The sequence below is a fragment of the Nanorana parkeri genome, unplaced genomic scaffold (genome assembly GCF_000935625.1).
Source record: "Nanorana parkeri isolate BGI_ZX_2015 unplaced genomic scaffold, ASM93562v1 scaffold909, whole genome shotgun sequence".
In the NCBI taxonomy this organism is placed as follows: Eukaryota; Metazoa; Chordata; class Amphibia; order Anura; family Dicroglossidae; genus Nanorana; species Nanorana parkeri.
Window position 1 is genome coordinate 357,315 of NW_017307177.1, and position 16,784 is coordinate 374,098.

General features: G+C 42.8%; 1 protein-coding gene across 2 annotated transcripts in view; it reads right to left on the reverse strand.

Annotated features, from left to right (window-relative positions):
* Nucleotides 1-5,336: 5,336 nt before the first annotated feature.
* TOP3B (topoisomerase (DNA) III beta) overlaps nucleotides 5,337-16,784 on the reverse strand; it is a 44,941-nt gene continuing 33,493 nt past the window's right edge. For both annotated transcript variants that reach the window (XM_018566033.1, XM_018566034.1), the window contains 5 exons: nucleotides 15,539-15,667; nucleotides 13,216-13,365; nucleotides 11,003-11,103; nucleotides 7,915-8,116; nucleotides 5,337-5,842 (listed from right to left, as the gene is read on the reverse strand). In XM_018566033.1, the coding sequence (XP_018421535.1) occupies nucleotides 5,373-5,842; nucleotides 7,915-8,116; nucleotides 11,003-11,103; nucleotides 13,216-13,365; nucleotides 15,539-15,667 (1,052 nt within the window). In that variant the 3' untranslated portion in view covers nucleotides 5,337-5,372. The remainder of the gene's footprint in view (nucleotides 5,843-7,914; nucleotides 8,117-11,002; nucleotides 11,104-13,215; nucleotides 13,366-15,538; nucleotides 15,668-16,784) is intronic.

A 16,784-nucleotide genomic window follows, 5' to 3' on the forward strand; every position in this document is an offset into this window, starting at 1 on the left:
GCCACTTCAAGAGGCAAAAACTCTCATCACACCAGGGGAGGTGCCACCTCCAAAGGTGATTGATCAAAGGAAACAAGTCCGTCCCACATCTTTCCTCTATAAATGGAGTAACAGGAAAGATGAACTTTGTAATTAGCCTAGGAGTATGTTATGGGACTTTCTCGGGGTGCTTTCCACCAACAGGGTAAACCATGCTGCCCAAAAGGTTACAGGTTTTTTTCTGGGTTCCTCCCTTTTTATTCAATGGTGAAATTCTGCATATCATTTTCTTGTCTTTTATCATTTTTTCTTTTGTACACATTACATGCACTGCCTGCCTGGGGATATTCACCACTGAACTATCACTTTTTCAAACAATGATCCCCACACAGCTACCACCTCTTGTATCACTTGCGTCTCCCTTTTTAGATTGTAAGCTCTCATGTGTAGGGCTCTCCTTACCATCTTGTCTTGAATAGTATTGTAACCGTAATGCCTTTGTTATATTGTAAAGTGCTGCGCATACTGTTGGCGCTTCATACATCCTGTATAATAATAACAACAAAATTAAATATACAAAAGTAGTGGTCTGTGCACTAAGCTCCGAATTCATATGCCTATAGAAAATGTATTATATTACTAGTACCTGTATTAATAGTCAACAGTAGAAAGACATCATGGCACACTCACAAGTCAGCATGTAAAAAAACTTGTCTCACCACTAAGGTTAATAACAGAGGTTTGGATACACGTCTTCTGCAGAAAATGTGAAAGCCGCACAGCCGCGCCAAGGCACCTCTTATAGTGCGGTCCTAACTCTAAACTATGAGATTCTCCATCTTGGAGCACATGGGGGCAGAAGATTTCAAATTGGGTGCAGGTTTGTCAGGAGGAAGCCCAACCTCCTTAAAGGCACATGAACACACAAGGGATCCCGCACATCCCAATGGCAGCTGAGAACCCCCATGCGTCACTGCACCAAATCGGTCAAGAAAAACAAATGACAAACGCACTCAACAATTTGTCTTTCACATTTTCTGCAGAAGACGTGTATCCAAACCTCTGTAATTGACCTTGGTGGTGAGACAAGTTTTTTTACATGCTGACTTGTGAGTGTGCCATGATGCCTTTCTACTGTCTACTGTTTTAAGCCCATTTCGTGTGCACCTTGCTGTATAGTTGGTGACAAATTGTTGAGTGCGTTTGTCATTTGTTTTGCTTGTATTAATAGTCAGACATTTGTTGTTAATCTGAATGAACTTACATTGTGTGGATGCTGATCGCAGGTAGGTTAGTGTCAGTGTGTGGAAGCTATCCATATCCACCAGACATGGATCTGTGCTTGTGTATGGTTGCCTAGCAGACCAGTCAGCTGACATACTGCAGGTAGTGGCAACCTGCCCTATATCATGTGTCTGATGCATGTGGGCAGTGGGAAAGGTGCACTGGGATTTCAGCCCACAAGATAGCTTGGGAAGTCTCAGCGGTGTGCGAGAATTATCTAGCTGGTTCACAACCCTAAAGCTGGCCATAAACCTGTAGATTTTTTCTATGAACCTATGGTCAGATGGAAAAATGCAACAGAATACTCCAACTACGCTAAACCGTGTGGATGGAGGAATCTCCCACTGGGCCAAGCTTCAGTATCTTGCTAGTCGGCCCCGCTGGCTCTCCAAATACCTGAACAATGCCTGCATCCAATCAGATTGTTCAGGTATTTTGAGAGCCAGCGGGGCCGACTAGCAAGATACTGAAGCTTGGCCCAGCAGGAGATTCCTCAAAGTTTAGCATAGATGGAGGAATCTGTTGCACTTTGTCCATCTGACCATAGAAAATCTGTAGATATTCTATAGGTGTATGGCCAGCTTTATTCTGACAGGCCTTCTGCTGAGTATGACACAATGGGGGTGTGTGAAATGGGTCAGTGTAGGGGTCCTGATGCCCATGCCGCAGAGCATGCTCCAGGTCAAATGGGAGTGGCTCAAACACCTTAGTGCTGTCAATGATAAAGTTCCCCCAGATCAGGACAAACCTATGAGAATGATAACAGCACATAATGACAAATTTGCCTGTACCCCTTCAGTATGTAGTTTGTGGTCATCGGATAAAAAGGATCCGTAGGGTGATCTGCTGGCCAATCCCAATCCAGATCTTATGGCATCTATCAGAGCCCTCTCCTATCTGCAAGGGGACAGGCTAAAATGTCCACGTTGCTGGAATCTAATTGTTTACACCCTGACCAAGGGAACCCCAGATAATGGTTTACTCTAGCAGTGCAGGAAATCCCGCTCATATGAAGAACCAGATGAAACATGAGTACAGAAGGATAATAAAATCTAGAATTAAGATGATAATTACTAGGGATGCACCGATACCAATGCAGTACCGATACCAAATCGCAGATACCGTTTTAAATAGGATTCCGCTGCATGAAGTCCCGCACTTTCTGGGGACCTCAGGCAGCGGCTGTCTTTGACAGCACCGATCCGGCCACATATTTCCTTCCCACTGCCCGCAGAGACCGGCACAGCCTTGGAGAACTCCACACCCACTCGTACAGCTATGGAGAGGCCCGCACCCACCCGCATATCCATGGAGAGCCCCAGACACCCGCCTGCACACCCATGGAGAGCCCCACACAACCATGGAGAGACAGCCGTGGTGACACTCGAATGCAGCCCTGGCGAGACCACGTTCAGTCCTGGTGAAACAAGACACAGCCCTGGCGAAACGCTGCAGAGCCTCCTGAGACACCAGGCAGCCCTGGTGAGCAACACCGAGTATGTAGCTTTGTATTATTCTGCATTGCGCTGTATAATGGATTGCTGGGATTTGTAGTCCTCTAAAGCTGGTGGCATTCTGCATTGCTGGGATTTGTAGTCCTCTAAAGCTGGTGGCATTTTGCATTGCTGGAATTTGTAGTCCTCTATAGCAGGTCCCTTTCTGCATTGCTGTATAATGTATTGCTGGGATTTGTAGTTCCTCTACAGCTTGGAGTCAGTGGCAGATCTACCAGGGTCACAGCGATTGCTGTGACAGAGCCCTGGCGCTCCACGACAGTCCTAAAATCATTAGTCTGCATTGTTGTAGAAAAACTGTCACATGAAGTTAGAGAAAAAGGTATCCGTAATTGGTATCGATGAGTACTTGAGGAAAAGAATCTGTACTTAGTCTGGAAAACATGGTATCAGTTAGGGCTGCAACAACTAATCGACATAATCGATTATAATCGATTTATTGAAAAAGTTGTCAACTTTTAGTGCATCTCTAATAATTACAGATATTTCTTAATTCAGTACTCCGTAGTAGACACAATTATGGTTTAAAGCAGAACTCCACGCAAAAATGTGTTTAACCCTTGCAGTGGGGCTACCCCCACACTGCAAGGGTTAAGTGCTCATTTTTCTGTGAGCATATAAGTTATACTCACCCGTATTGCTGAGCCGGCTGGCTGCTACTCCAACCCCTAAAGCCCGTCTCCTCCTCCGCAGCAGCTATATATAGAACGTGATGACTTAAAAGGAAAACTATGGGGTTAAGGCTTTTCCCCATAGTTCTCCTTAGGGTAACGGGAGGACACAAACTAGCGTCCTCCCGTCACGCTACAGCTCGCGGTATACTGAGACGCCACAGTATACCGCAAGCTACAGCTCGCGGTCTATTTTTTTAGCCCCTAGACAAAAACGAGCACTTAACCCTTGCAGTGTGGGGGTAGCCCCACTGCAAGGGTTAAGAACATTTTTGCCCATAGTTCTGCTTCAAAATATAGACAGTTTTGACCGGGGCTTTTGCTGAATTAACACCAAGCTGCTAACAAATTTCAAACAGGAACTGTGGGCTTGTTGCTGTAGATAAAGTTTTTCAACCGATCGTTTAACAAACCTTCAAAAAGGATCTTGCAGACCCTGCAACTGCAAAAGCAGCATGGTGGAAGAGGTCTTTACACATTGATGCTCCAAATGCTCTGCTTCCCACCAACATGATAAACCAAAACAGTAGAGGTGATTTCAGCTTTTTTTCCCCACCTTTTTACATTGTATTACATAGCACATTTTGTAATTGTTACTTTTGACATGCACAGGAATATTAACTATACAAAATTAAAGTGGCCTTCTGTGTACTAGGCTACGAATTCATACACCTAGAGAGATGCATCATATTACTAGTGCCTGTACTTCCTTCTGTCAGGCCCTACGTCATTACTCTATCCTTTTGTGACTTTAGGGTCGGGAGGAACCACAGAGCACAGAAGGGGACCAGGCATAAGAGATGACGCTTGCTGAAAGCCTGATGAAGCTGGCTAGCAACTTCTTTAATGGGCCTAATGCTGTTTTAAGAATGCCAGCTGAAATCTCTCCAAATACATTGTGAAAGCTTTCTGTACACTCTTCAGTAAATTTAGAAGCTTGGCTTCATGCGTTTTAGGCCTGTTCACACGACGCCCGGATTCTGTCCTGACCAGATCCGTACGCTCCTGCACTAAAAATGCATCCCAATGTATCCCTATGTGTTTTATGGGCTACAGTTCTCACATGCGCAGTCCGTTCAGGTCACGACAGAAAAAATACTGCATGTCACATTTTGTCCAGTCCGGAAACGCACGAACGCGTCAAAAACGCAATGAAAACGCCCCAAAAACGGACCGCACTGCAGCGGAGCAAAAAAAAAAAAGTGAGCTTGCAAATCCTCATATAAACTCTAAAACTGACCCTTGGAGTCCCGGAGCCTCAAGATCGGGTGTACCCAATAACGACGTCTCCTGCGAGCTCGTTCTCTGCAGATTGCTGTAGCCAGCACCATCAACATGCCTGCAAACATGTGATACATGTCTGATCACCAGCTTTTTTTTTTTTTTTAACTTTAATAGTTTATTTATTTTAAGATTACATAACAAACATTTGACATCAACAATGACATATTAAAATGATCACCAGCATTACATACACAATGGGAAGTGGTTGTTACGAGAGGGCGGAAGTGACCTCAGAGGAAGAATCTGCATACTGATAGCCCCATGGCTTTAAAAAAAAAAATGAACTGTCAGCGGTAAAAATGTGTAAAAAACGCACTGCAGATCCGCACCAGATCAGGACCGAGAAATCGTGTGAACAACCCCTTAGACTTTAAAATGGCTGGATGGCAAACTACTGTATGTTCTGTTAGCTTCCAAACCAGTCAGTTTCCTGAAACATGCAGAAGTAACTGGAGACGTTCCAGGACTTATTCATTAGATCAACTTAGGCTAGAATTCTTTTACCGGCTTTTCACCTCCCTGAACAGAAATAAACCATTTCTATTTCAGACTGTACACCACAATTCTTGTCAGTTTCCAGTAATGTTCTTGTCACACACTTTTTAAGAGAAGGTTTTAATGAACACGCCAAAGATCAAAGTTATACAAAGTATGCTGCTAAAGCAGCCATTTTGTCTTTGGGTTTTTTAGGATTGCCTCGTCGGCCTCTACCTCTCCCTCTTCCCTGTTTTCTTCCTTGCCCCCCTCTGTGCATTGGGTGTCTCATAGTGGCATGTTTGAGTTCTACCAAGTCTTGGAAGACTGCGTCACAAAATACACAGCCAGCATGTTGCGTCTGATCTCCAGGCAACGGACTCTTAGCCTTGTTAAAGTCTACAAGGATAAGGGCGGCATCGCACACCTCACAAGTATCTGCAGACACTCGAACTCGATGAGCATTCTCGAAGAAGTGCACTATGACATTACACTTGTTACAGGACATCTTCCATTTTGGACCAGACGTGGAGTCTAAGACCATCACTCCGTTCTCACATTCCACACACTGTGCGATGCCAAGCATACTTAAGGAGTGCTGGCATGTAGGGTGTGTGCACTCATTGCATCCCATTCCTAAACAGAGAAAGAAATGTTACTAGTTATATATCAACTGTAGGGACAAATAGCCAAATAGTACATTCATCAACATTGCGACAAAAATTTAAATTACATAATACATTTTATGAATGTATTCTTAGCAAAGAAAGCTATTGTGTACTTTCAGTACATAAGCATTTGGTGCTATTTATGTACAGTTTACCCAACAATACATTTTTGCTATATTTTATATACATATTTGTAGGTTCTGTAGTGTAGGTTTTGTATGTATGCATCTGTATGTATATTAGGCAGTGAGTCACCACCCCTGCCAAACATTTTTATTGCTTTCAAAAAACACCTGCACTGAGAGTAGCTGTAACATAGGATTTTTGTACTGACCATAACATCCATTCCCTGCAGTCAACTGTGGGACATAGCAAGTAATTAACTGTTGGGTTATACTACTGTTCACAGAAGGATTGGACACTGGCAAACAAAAAAACTGAAGCCCAGGATAACCCCTCCACTACCAGCATGCCCCAGTTTTGTAGCAAAGCATTACCAAGAGCATGAAGAGGTAGGGCATGCCCCAAGAGCATGAAGAGGTACGGTAAGAGGTAGCACAAAGAGGTAGGGCCTCTCTGCCCCCCTTTTGGATTCCAAGAAAAACATTTCTTGTATATGTATGGGAAGGTTTACATACCTATTGCTAAATAATAGGGATGCACCGATACCAATACTGGGCATTTTCATACTTGTACTGAAGAAAATGCCCCGATACTTAAAGCCGATACCGACACTTTACATTTTTAAATTACTTTGGCTGCCATAAGGCCCCGTGCTTGCAGGGGACCTCGCAGCAGCTGGTTACAGTGCCGGTCCAGGTGCATATCTCCTGCTCCTCCTGCCCGCACCGCCATGGAGAGACCCACAAACGCCCACACAGGACTGGGGAGACCCAATGCCGCACCCGCCTGAACAGACATGGGGAGACCCGCCGTCTGTGCAGCCCTGGTGAGACCCCGCATTCAACCCCACACGCAACCCCAGTGAGACCCCACAGAGCCTCCTGAGGCGTCGCATAGCCCAGATCAGACACCGCATAGACTCCTGAGACGCTGCATAGCCCTGATGAGCAACACAAGAGTATGTAACTTTATATTATTCTGCATTGCTGTACAATATATTGCTGAGATTTGTAGTCTTCTATAGCTATTGGTATTCTGCATTGCTGTATAATGCATTGCTGGGATTTGTAGTCCTCTATAGCGATTGATATTCTGCATTGCTGTATAATGTATTGCTGGGATTTGTAGTCCTCTATAGCGATTGATATTCTGCATTGCTGTATAATGTATTGCTGGGATTTGTAGTCCTCTATCACCAGTGGTATTCTGCATTGCTGTAAAATGTATTGCTGGGATTTGGAAGTCCCTCTACAGCATGAAGTCAGTGGCAGAACTACCAGGGGCACAGTGTTTGCAGCTGCGACCGAGCCCTGGATTTCCACCACTGTCCTAAAATCATTAGTCTGTATTGTTTTAGAAAAACGGTCACATGACACCAAAAAAAAGTATCAGTAATTGGTATTGGCAAATATTGAGGAAAGGTAGCGGTACTTGTACTCGGTTTTGAAAAAATGATATTGGTGCATCCCTACTAAATATTATTAAAGTGACACTAAACTAGTCACAGCTCCAAGCTCACTCCCGTGATGGACTACAATCTCATGCTTAGCTTAATAATTTGTAATGAGATTGTAGTCCATCACGGGAGTGAGCTTGGAGCGGTGACTACTTTACAAAACACAGGGACCATGGGGAACAAAAGTAGCCACGATCCAGAAGGAAGGACAGTGTCAGCACCAATTCAGAGAGGATTTGAGGATTAACAGCTGAGTGATACACAAATAAGATACATTTTTGTTACTAGTGAAGTTACTTGAATGTATTTTTAAGATTTAACACCTGAGCTTAGTGCCACTTAAAAAGTTTCTGAAACAGGTCTTTTGTTTTTTAATCTTACCTGCCCTTTAGCAGAGAAACAGTAAAGGACGAAGAAGCAGCAAGACAATGTAACTAGGTAAATAGATGGCAAAAAAATACCTTTTTTCATGTCCCTGAAAGGAGTATGATTGTAACAGTAAGGACACAGCGGGTAACTCTTCCCTCGTGAACCTGAAGACCACAACACAAGCTCAAAGTCATCCAGTGGACACCGCAACTCTTTGTAAAGTTTAATGGTCCCGTTTTGAGGAAGGCTGTAGGTCTCGTCACAGTGTGAGCAATGGAGACGGCTTGGCTTTGCCTGGCAGCAGAAGATATAAACATTATAGAGTCAGTGATCACAAAATAAAATTAATAGAGCACATCAACATCTATAATGGAAATATTTCACATCTATGAGCAGGAGATGAAGTAATGTTGGCCAATCATAAATGTGTTAGTAAATGTAAACTGCACCGCAAAGCTATCTTGAGCTATGCTCGATGGCCTTCTGCTATAGGAAAAAAGACATAATGGCACACAATGATAAAATCTGTTCCCCAACAAACAATGATTACAGCTCTAACTTTCTAACCTGCCCTGAAGGAAGCTAACATTTTACTGGATTTAGGGCACTTTTACAATAGTCTGCCTGATCAATTGCTCCAATTTAGCAGGCAGGATAGTGTGTTGTGACAGCTCTGACAGTGTGCAGTGTCATGAGCTGGCTCAGCGCATCACATTTATTAATTTTTGTACCTTTATTTGGAGAATACACAATGTACAATTCAACTCCCCACACAGCAGCACGGTGTACTGTGGTCTAGTTCGCTGCGATAAAATGCAGCATGTCTGTATTTTCACACCGCACATCACACCTGCACTGTGGTGTGGACAGGACCTAGCGGTGACTGGCATTGTTTAGTTACTGAAAAACACCAGTCACCGCATATAGTGTGAACGGCTCCCAAAAGATAAAGACATACAGTATGACCCTATAATAGTTTAAAAGTGTGTGAAACCCAAAAAGAAAGGAGCAAACAGAGAAAGCCAATGAATGAAGGGTGATATCTGTTGCACACAACAGGTCCAGATCCTATTTTGAAAGTCTGTCACAATGCAAACCACGCATCTTAGAAGAAAACAGACATTCCCTAAATCATGAGCTGCAAGCTAGTTGCCAAGTAGGTTCAGCTTCATTATGAGTGAACTTACTGCTCTGAAACTAGCATGGCGTTTAGAAGTTGGACCATGGCAGCTTCGATCAGAGGCTTTAGAGATCCTTGTTTAGGTTGTTGCCCAATAAGGAATCGCATTGCTAATACAAGCTTATTCAGCTTCGTGCAGGTTTCTTAACCACTTCAAGACCAGGTGTTTAGACCTCCTTCCTGGCTAGGCCATTTTTCAGTATTCAGCGCTGCGATACTTTGACTGACGTTTATTCCGTCATGCAACGCTGTACTGAAATGAATTTTATACCATTTTTTGGGGACAGATAGAGCTTTCTTTTGGTGGTATTTAATCACCACTACGGGTTTTATTTTTTATTATAATTAGGAAAAATTATTGAAAATTTTGAAAAAATAACGTTTTTTGTAACATTATGTTAGGAAACATTTATTATTACCCAGTTTTTTGGTCAAATATAAAAGATCAGGTCACGTCGGTTAAATAGACACTAAACATGTCAAGCTTTAAAATTGCGCGCACCCGCGACATCGCAGAAAACGACGGCAACCAAAATTGGCCATAGGCGACACTTTAAACGTTTTTACCGCTCATCAGTTTAGTGTTATCAGTGATTGATGGACCTAAACTTATTGCTCTCACTGCGACGTTCGCGGCGATATGTAACATGTGCGGCGTAATGGGCGCAATCGTCTTTTTTGCACGTATGCGCCCCCGACGGATGTTTGCGTGCGTGTATGTATGGGTGGGGACTTTAAAACATTTTTTTTTTCTTTAATTATTTTTTATGTGTAACTTAAAAAATTTTTTGGGGGGGGGGCACTTAAATTTTTTTTTCTTTTTTTTTTTCCACTAAACTTTATCGCTATCACATACGGGGGCTAATAAAACCCCCCTATGTGATAGCAAAATATAAAGCACAATTCAGCTTTTGTACAGAAGTGCTGAACAGAGATTATAAATTGAACTTGTGCAATACCAAGGTCATGACTCGGAGCTTGCACAGGGTTAAATATCCTTTCCCCCATCCCAAAGAGACAATGCTCGGCCAACTTCAAAGCACCAGTGCTGTCACACAGAGAACAGGGTGAGTCACATGCTTACACACAGAAAAAAACCCAGATATTAATGTCACCTCACTCCTCTGGCCAAATGGAGTGGAGGAGAGCAAAATAAGTACAGTATAAGCAGCTTTAGGGGGTACCATTAAAGTAAACCTGTAGCCTTGCTCAGCGTGAACAAAACACAGGTTCACTTTAATACTGTACTGGCTGTAGCTTTAAACAGACGTGTTTAAAACTACAGCTGACACGCCAATGAAAATTTGTATTCCAACTCCCAGACTGGAGCTGAAGAGTGCCTGCATTGAGCAGGCAATTTGTATCATTTCATGGGCTCATTCCCATCTTTGATTAAAGTGTACCTTTAAACTTAAAGCTGAATAAAAAGCTTAAAAGGAATCTATCATGAAACTAAATGCCTGTCTGATACGCCTGTGATGGAAGCTGCCTCTATACAGCCCACAACATTCCAGAGCAGTTGCTAACAGTTAAGTTAAATAAGGCTTCCAGACTACTGCTAAAATACTTTGTAAGAGTTTACTGTTCAACATGCTATTTAGAATAGCTTTTACTAGCAAATGACTGTTTGGACTGGGCCCGAGATCACCTCCTAACTGGTATCCTGATGTTCTGAAAACACCAGCTGCAATTGCAGGTAGATGTTCTGAATGCTACCTCACTGCCCTGCCTTCCTTTCACTTCACTACCTGATGCCTATATGCTCTACCCTGGACTTCTCTACACTGCTCCCGGCTACCTCCACTATTACTGATAACAAGCTCTAACACATTTTAGAAGCCCTGCTAGCAGACTGACATCCCTGGAATATATCTACCTAAAAGGTACACCAGGTTCAGACTTTACAAACATTGCCATGTCTGTCCCCCCTCCCAAAAAAGCATTCTATTACTGCCTTGAGCTGCTGTTTTACTTAACACTAAAAATCCCTTAATTCATACCTGGATATATTTCATGAAGCGATGACATTTACCGCAGCGAGACAATGGTTTGCCAGTGGCAGCCAAAGGTGAGAAGGACACTTCCATCAGCTCATCCATTCCTGAGGAAGAAATAAACATAACATTTAATGTTGTCCTGACAATAAAGCACTCAGCCTCGATTTACCAAGGAATATTATTTGTGAAGCATTTGAGCCACAATATCGCATATATAGCTGAAAGTATAATCAACTACCTTAAACCTGTCACAAAGCTGGGAAATAAAGCTGAGCAAATGATGAAAAATGCATAAACCTGTTACAGTCAATGGAAGCACCACATCCAAATAATAACAGAACCAAAAAATATTTGCATATAACCAAAATGTATATGTAAATCTGATGTTCCGCTCCACCCAACCCCATAACCCACCTATTAATCCCTTAATATGACTCTCCTAACTACCAGGAAGGCTCTGGAGATGGGAGGGACCAGGGCAAGTTCAACTCAATCCTATTTTGTAAATAACCTAAGTTCACTGGATCTACTGATGTGCGGACATGTGGTTTCCACTGAATGTAACCTGTGTTTATGCATTTTGTCATCATATGCTAGGTTTATATTGCCCAGATTTGTGCTTTAATAAAAAGAAAGCATGAAAATATTGGCATGAAATAGTTATCGCTACATCTCTATCAGGCAGTATGGCATATGGAAAAAATAATAAACATTAAAAGCATGCAAACCTTAAATCAAATCCAAAGCCAACTTGCATGAGTAGAGTTTACCTTCTGGCTAGATTTAGATGCCTGCCTTACAAAGTGAAGTGAAAGTGTAAACTGACCACATAACCTTGCAATAAGATCAAGAAATCTACAATATTCGCTGTAAATTTTACATAAATCTGAAAAAATGTGGGACCGCTAACCTACAAACCAATTTTAAAAGACAGAAGAAATGTTGTGAAACACAAAGGTGGAGCTGAACAGTTTACTAAACAGTGTGTAACATGTAAAGAATGTACAACCTCCAGGATCTATTGTGGATTAATCCTACAGCTACCAACACAGTAATGTAACTTTCTTATGCTGCACATGTTCACATCACATGAAAATACCTTACAGGTAAAGGGGAAATAACTAGTCACACAACTATTACCCTCCTCCTAACCTAAGGTAGTACTAAGACCACTGGGAGCTGCATAAATACTTACCTTTCAGTAGCATTCATCTTCTACTTAATGGTGGTCTGGGTAGAGTCGGAGATCTGTGTACAGGCAAAGGCAATACTTGGCTACTTCTGCCTAAACGATCAATTAGTGTTTCTTAACCTCTGTTTTTAACCTTAGCGGTGAGAAAAGGTTTTTGCATGCTGGCTGCTGAGTGTGCTGGGAAACTTTTTGCTGTTGTACTGTATAAGGCCCTTCCATGTGCACCTTGCTGTAAAGCTGGTTTGTCAGCTTTACAGCAAGTGATGAGTGTGTTTGCCATTTGTTTTGCTTGACTGATTTGGTGCAGTGACGCATGGGGGGGTCTCAGCTGCCGTTGTGATGTGCGGGGTCCCTTGTGCGTCCCTGTGCCTTTAAGGAGGTTGGGCTTCCTCCTGACAAACCTGCACTCAATTTTATCTTTTGCCACATGTGCTCCAAGATGGAGACTCTCATAGTATAGAGTTAGGACCGCACTATATGGAGGTGCCTTGGCGAGGCTGTGCGGCTTTCACATTTTCTGCAGAAGACGTGTATCTAAACCCCTGTTTTTAACCTTAGTGGTGAGACAAGTTTTTTTGCATGCTGGCTGGTGAGTGTGCTGGGAAGCTTTTTGCTCTCCCTGACTATAGACCCCTCACCCTTGAGAGTGCTTTAGACCTAGAAATAGCAATCCGCTGATAAGCAGAAGATAGTTCTGAAAACTGAAGTATTTCTACAGTTCTTAAGCTGCCCTTACATTCTCAATTCCCCCATCTACACTAAGAGCATGGATTGGGGAATCCCCATTGCCGATCACAAGGTGACAAACGAAAAAAAGGCCAAAAAAAGAAAACTAATTCAGCACTACATCTAAAGAATGGTAAGCTGCAATATATTGTTGTGTTCTGGAGTTTAAATACGCTTTACTTTTGCTTAAGGAATGCGATAAAACATGATAAAACAGGGTCATACAAAAAGAATGTTATGTATATGTCAAGCTCTAGATCTTGTGAGAAGAAAAATGAAAGTGGTTCTGAGATTTGACCTGCTATGGAGTCCACAAAGTAATGAAACTTCCTCTTGAAGATATCCAAAGTGTGGTCCAAGACCTGCTGGAAATTAGCTTTGCCAATAGCAATTAGAGTTAGCTGCTTCTCTACTGCACTCCGGATAGTTGGTAAAACCAGCTCAGAGTCTAAAAATAAGATGCAAGTATATTTAGGCAACATTCAGGCAAGCATCGCTCTAAATGAAACTATGGTATTGACATTTAATTCAGACACAAGTATAAATAATATCTTTTTTTTTTTTTTTTAAATGCACTTACCGTATTTTGCGGTCCATAAGACGCACCGGACCATAGGACGCAGGGAGGTCCGGCGCGCCTTATGGAGCACTCGAGACTGTAGCTTCTGTGACAGCTTCTATGACAGAAGCTGCAGTTAGTGACCGCTGAGACAGGTGGCGCTGTGATTACAGCGCCACGGTCTCAGTGATGACACAGAGCAGGCGAAGAACGTCTATTCTTCGTCTGCTCTATGGTTATCTCGATCGTCGCCGCTGCTCGGTTTTAATACGAGTGATCTCATTAGATCACTCGTATTAAACGAGCAGTGGCTCCTACTACTCGCCCGGCGCCCGAAACTGCATGCCTCGGGCGTCGGGATTCGCTCCATAAGACGCAGGCACTTTTTCCCCCTCCTTTTGGGGGGAAAAAAGTGCGTCTTATGGAGCGAAAAATACGGTATATTTTAACTTAGCTATTACTAACGCAAACCTATAGGCCTTTTGATACAAGCAGCTGTTAGAAATGCCTGGTAATAACAAGTAGGGATGCAGCGATACCGTTTTTTCGGTTACGAGTACCGATATTTTTTTTGTTCGGTACTTGCCGATACCGAATACCAATACCGGCATCCGTGGGCCCAGATTACCAGGCTTCCCGATTGCCTGGGAAGTTGGTGTTCTATCGAACACCGGCTTCACTTCCCCGCTACACTGTGAGGCAGCCTGGCTTCCTGATTGGTCAGGAAGCCAGACTGCGTAGCAACAAGAGAAGCCAGCTTCCTAGCCAATCAGGAAGCTGGGAGACGGTTCATGACATGCCACCTGGCTTCTTGATTGGCTAGGAAGCAGGCTTATTGCCAGGTACCCTGGCTTCCTCACCAATCAGGAAGCTGGGAGGCGGGTCATGATTTGCCACCCGGCTTCCTGATTGGTCAGGAAGCCAGGCTATCTAGCAACAAGTGAAGCCGGCTTCCTAGCCAATCAGGAAGCCGGCTCCATGCTCCCTCGCGACACTGCTGGACAGAGGGAGATCTCCCTGTGACCGGAAGTTCCGGTATCGAGGAAAGTTTCGAAGCATTTTGGGTGTGTACTCGGTATCGGTGCATCCCTAATAATAAGTGTTACTATGTGCACATGCATCTACATTTTTAAATGTGTTCAGGGGCGAAGGCTTTCATTTTTCAATACATGACTGTCTTTTTCACTGCAGTGTAAACCTTCTATGCAGAGTATCCAGATGTGGTAGAGAACTACCCAAAGGACAACCAGCTGTAACTGCAGCCAAAGGTGGTTCTACCAATATTGACTGGGAAAGGGTGAATATTGAATACTAATGCCATCAACAAATGTAAGATCATCTGTTTAACCTATCCCACAATAAGTAATATTTTGAACCTTCCTAAAAAGTCTTGGAATGTAGGAAAATGTCATTTTCTTTAACTTCTGGATAGGTTAGGGAAGGGTTATACTCTTTACTACCATCTGGGTCGCCGCTGAGGAGATTTACCCCTTTATTTGTCCTGGTGACAACTGTCTATAACACAGAAACTAAAAGGAAAATCAAAAAAATTGGGAGTTGTCAAACAAGCAATAAGTGAGGGGAAATCCTCCAGTAGGAATGCCTGTTCCCGTGGCAGCTCTCAAATATGGCAATTACAAGCATTTAGAGTCTCAAGGCCAAGAGGTGACAGAAAATGTCCCCAGCTGGGGTCAGAGAGCAAAAAAACGGTTTAAACCCTTTCCTATTCTATCTAAAGCAAAAAGAAGTTTTGACTATACATACGCTTTATGTAAAAGGTCCAAAGGAGGACTTATGCTAAGCGCTGCCAGTAAATGATCAATCATTCCAATGAGTGGGAATACCTAGAGAAACCATGGCAGTGAAAACATAAGCCCTGCTGAAAGCCAAGCTTAGCTTGTCCCAGCTGTGTTCGGGTAAGGGGGAAGATCCTCACTGGATTGGAGGCAATAGTAAAAATCCCATGAAAAAGACTAAATTCTGAACCACTCCACCCACAATAGAACTTCTTTTCCACCATCAGACTTAACATTAATTTTAGTGGTACTGTATATGTACTCACCTATCTTATAGTAGCCATGTACCAATACAATACCCAGGCTGGTGGGCTTCAGTCTGCGTCCGCTCTCCACTGTTACATAGTTGCGCTGACAGACATTATTAATGTGCACAGGTATACTGGCATCCGTACCTGCAGAGTACATTGTATATTTAATTATACATTACTTACTACAACATGGGTGCAAACCTTTGGCCTGATTCACACCTAAGCACAAGTATTGTAACACACTGCTTGATGCACTGATCCCATTGCATGTGCCCCAACATTTACTTTCGGTCCTCAACAAATTTCCACGCACATGGCCCTTTTTTCCAGTAACACAGGTGTTTGATAGTATATGTAGTGTATAATGCAGTGTGAAACTAATGACTGCACTTCCAAGACACATTCATAACAAGTATGTGCAACGTGTGCTGACTTGTAATACTGTTTGTGTCCAGGTACGAACAGTGCCTTATTGTACAATGTCAAAAGGATGATGAATATTGATTAGATTTACTTCTACATAAATTATAAAACCTCTGGAGCAACAAATGGGGAAACATGAACTCCTAATATTAATATTTTTTTAGGTCAGTGATTTAAAGCATTGAAACCACTAGCTCAGCATGACAGGTAACCCGCATTTTCAGAAGGTCAACAATACCTGCCTTTTAAACATCTTTATGTACAGGTTTCCTTTAAAGAATACAGAAAGGTGATAAAACCCCTGGACTTGTCTGCGAGTACATGCAGACATTGCTGGCTGGCACCACTTAGCAGATTAGAAGACTAATTCACACTATCAGCATGTAGCTGTGATAATATGCAATAAAACTAAAGTATGTGCAATGTTAATCAATGGCATCATTCACATGGCTAACCATTTCTTGGTTCTATGTGCAGCATGTTGACATGTGTAAGGTGTGTGCATTCATCCCATCCTGTACATGGGCATTATGTAAGCTACTTTCTATCAAAGGGCAAAAATGTAGAGTCATGACCATTGAAATCCATGGCAGTGGCTAGGCAGCCTCACTTACTGAATTAAGACATAAATTCATACTGTTGTAGTCAGTTGGTACTCCCAAAGTCACTGGACTGACAGACCAGGCTGGGCACCATTGTGCTTGATCATTGTGAAAAAAAGGGGGCCTAGCTTTAACCTTAGCCACACACTGACTGCAGATGCTTCCGTTTATGTGAAATAGCTCTGGCCTCTAACATTTCTCAAAAAGGGCATGTGAAAGCATGTTACTACCCTCCC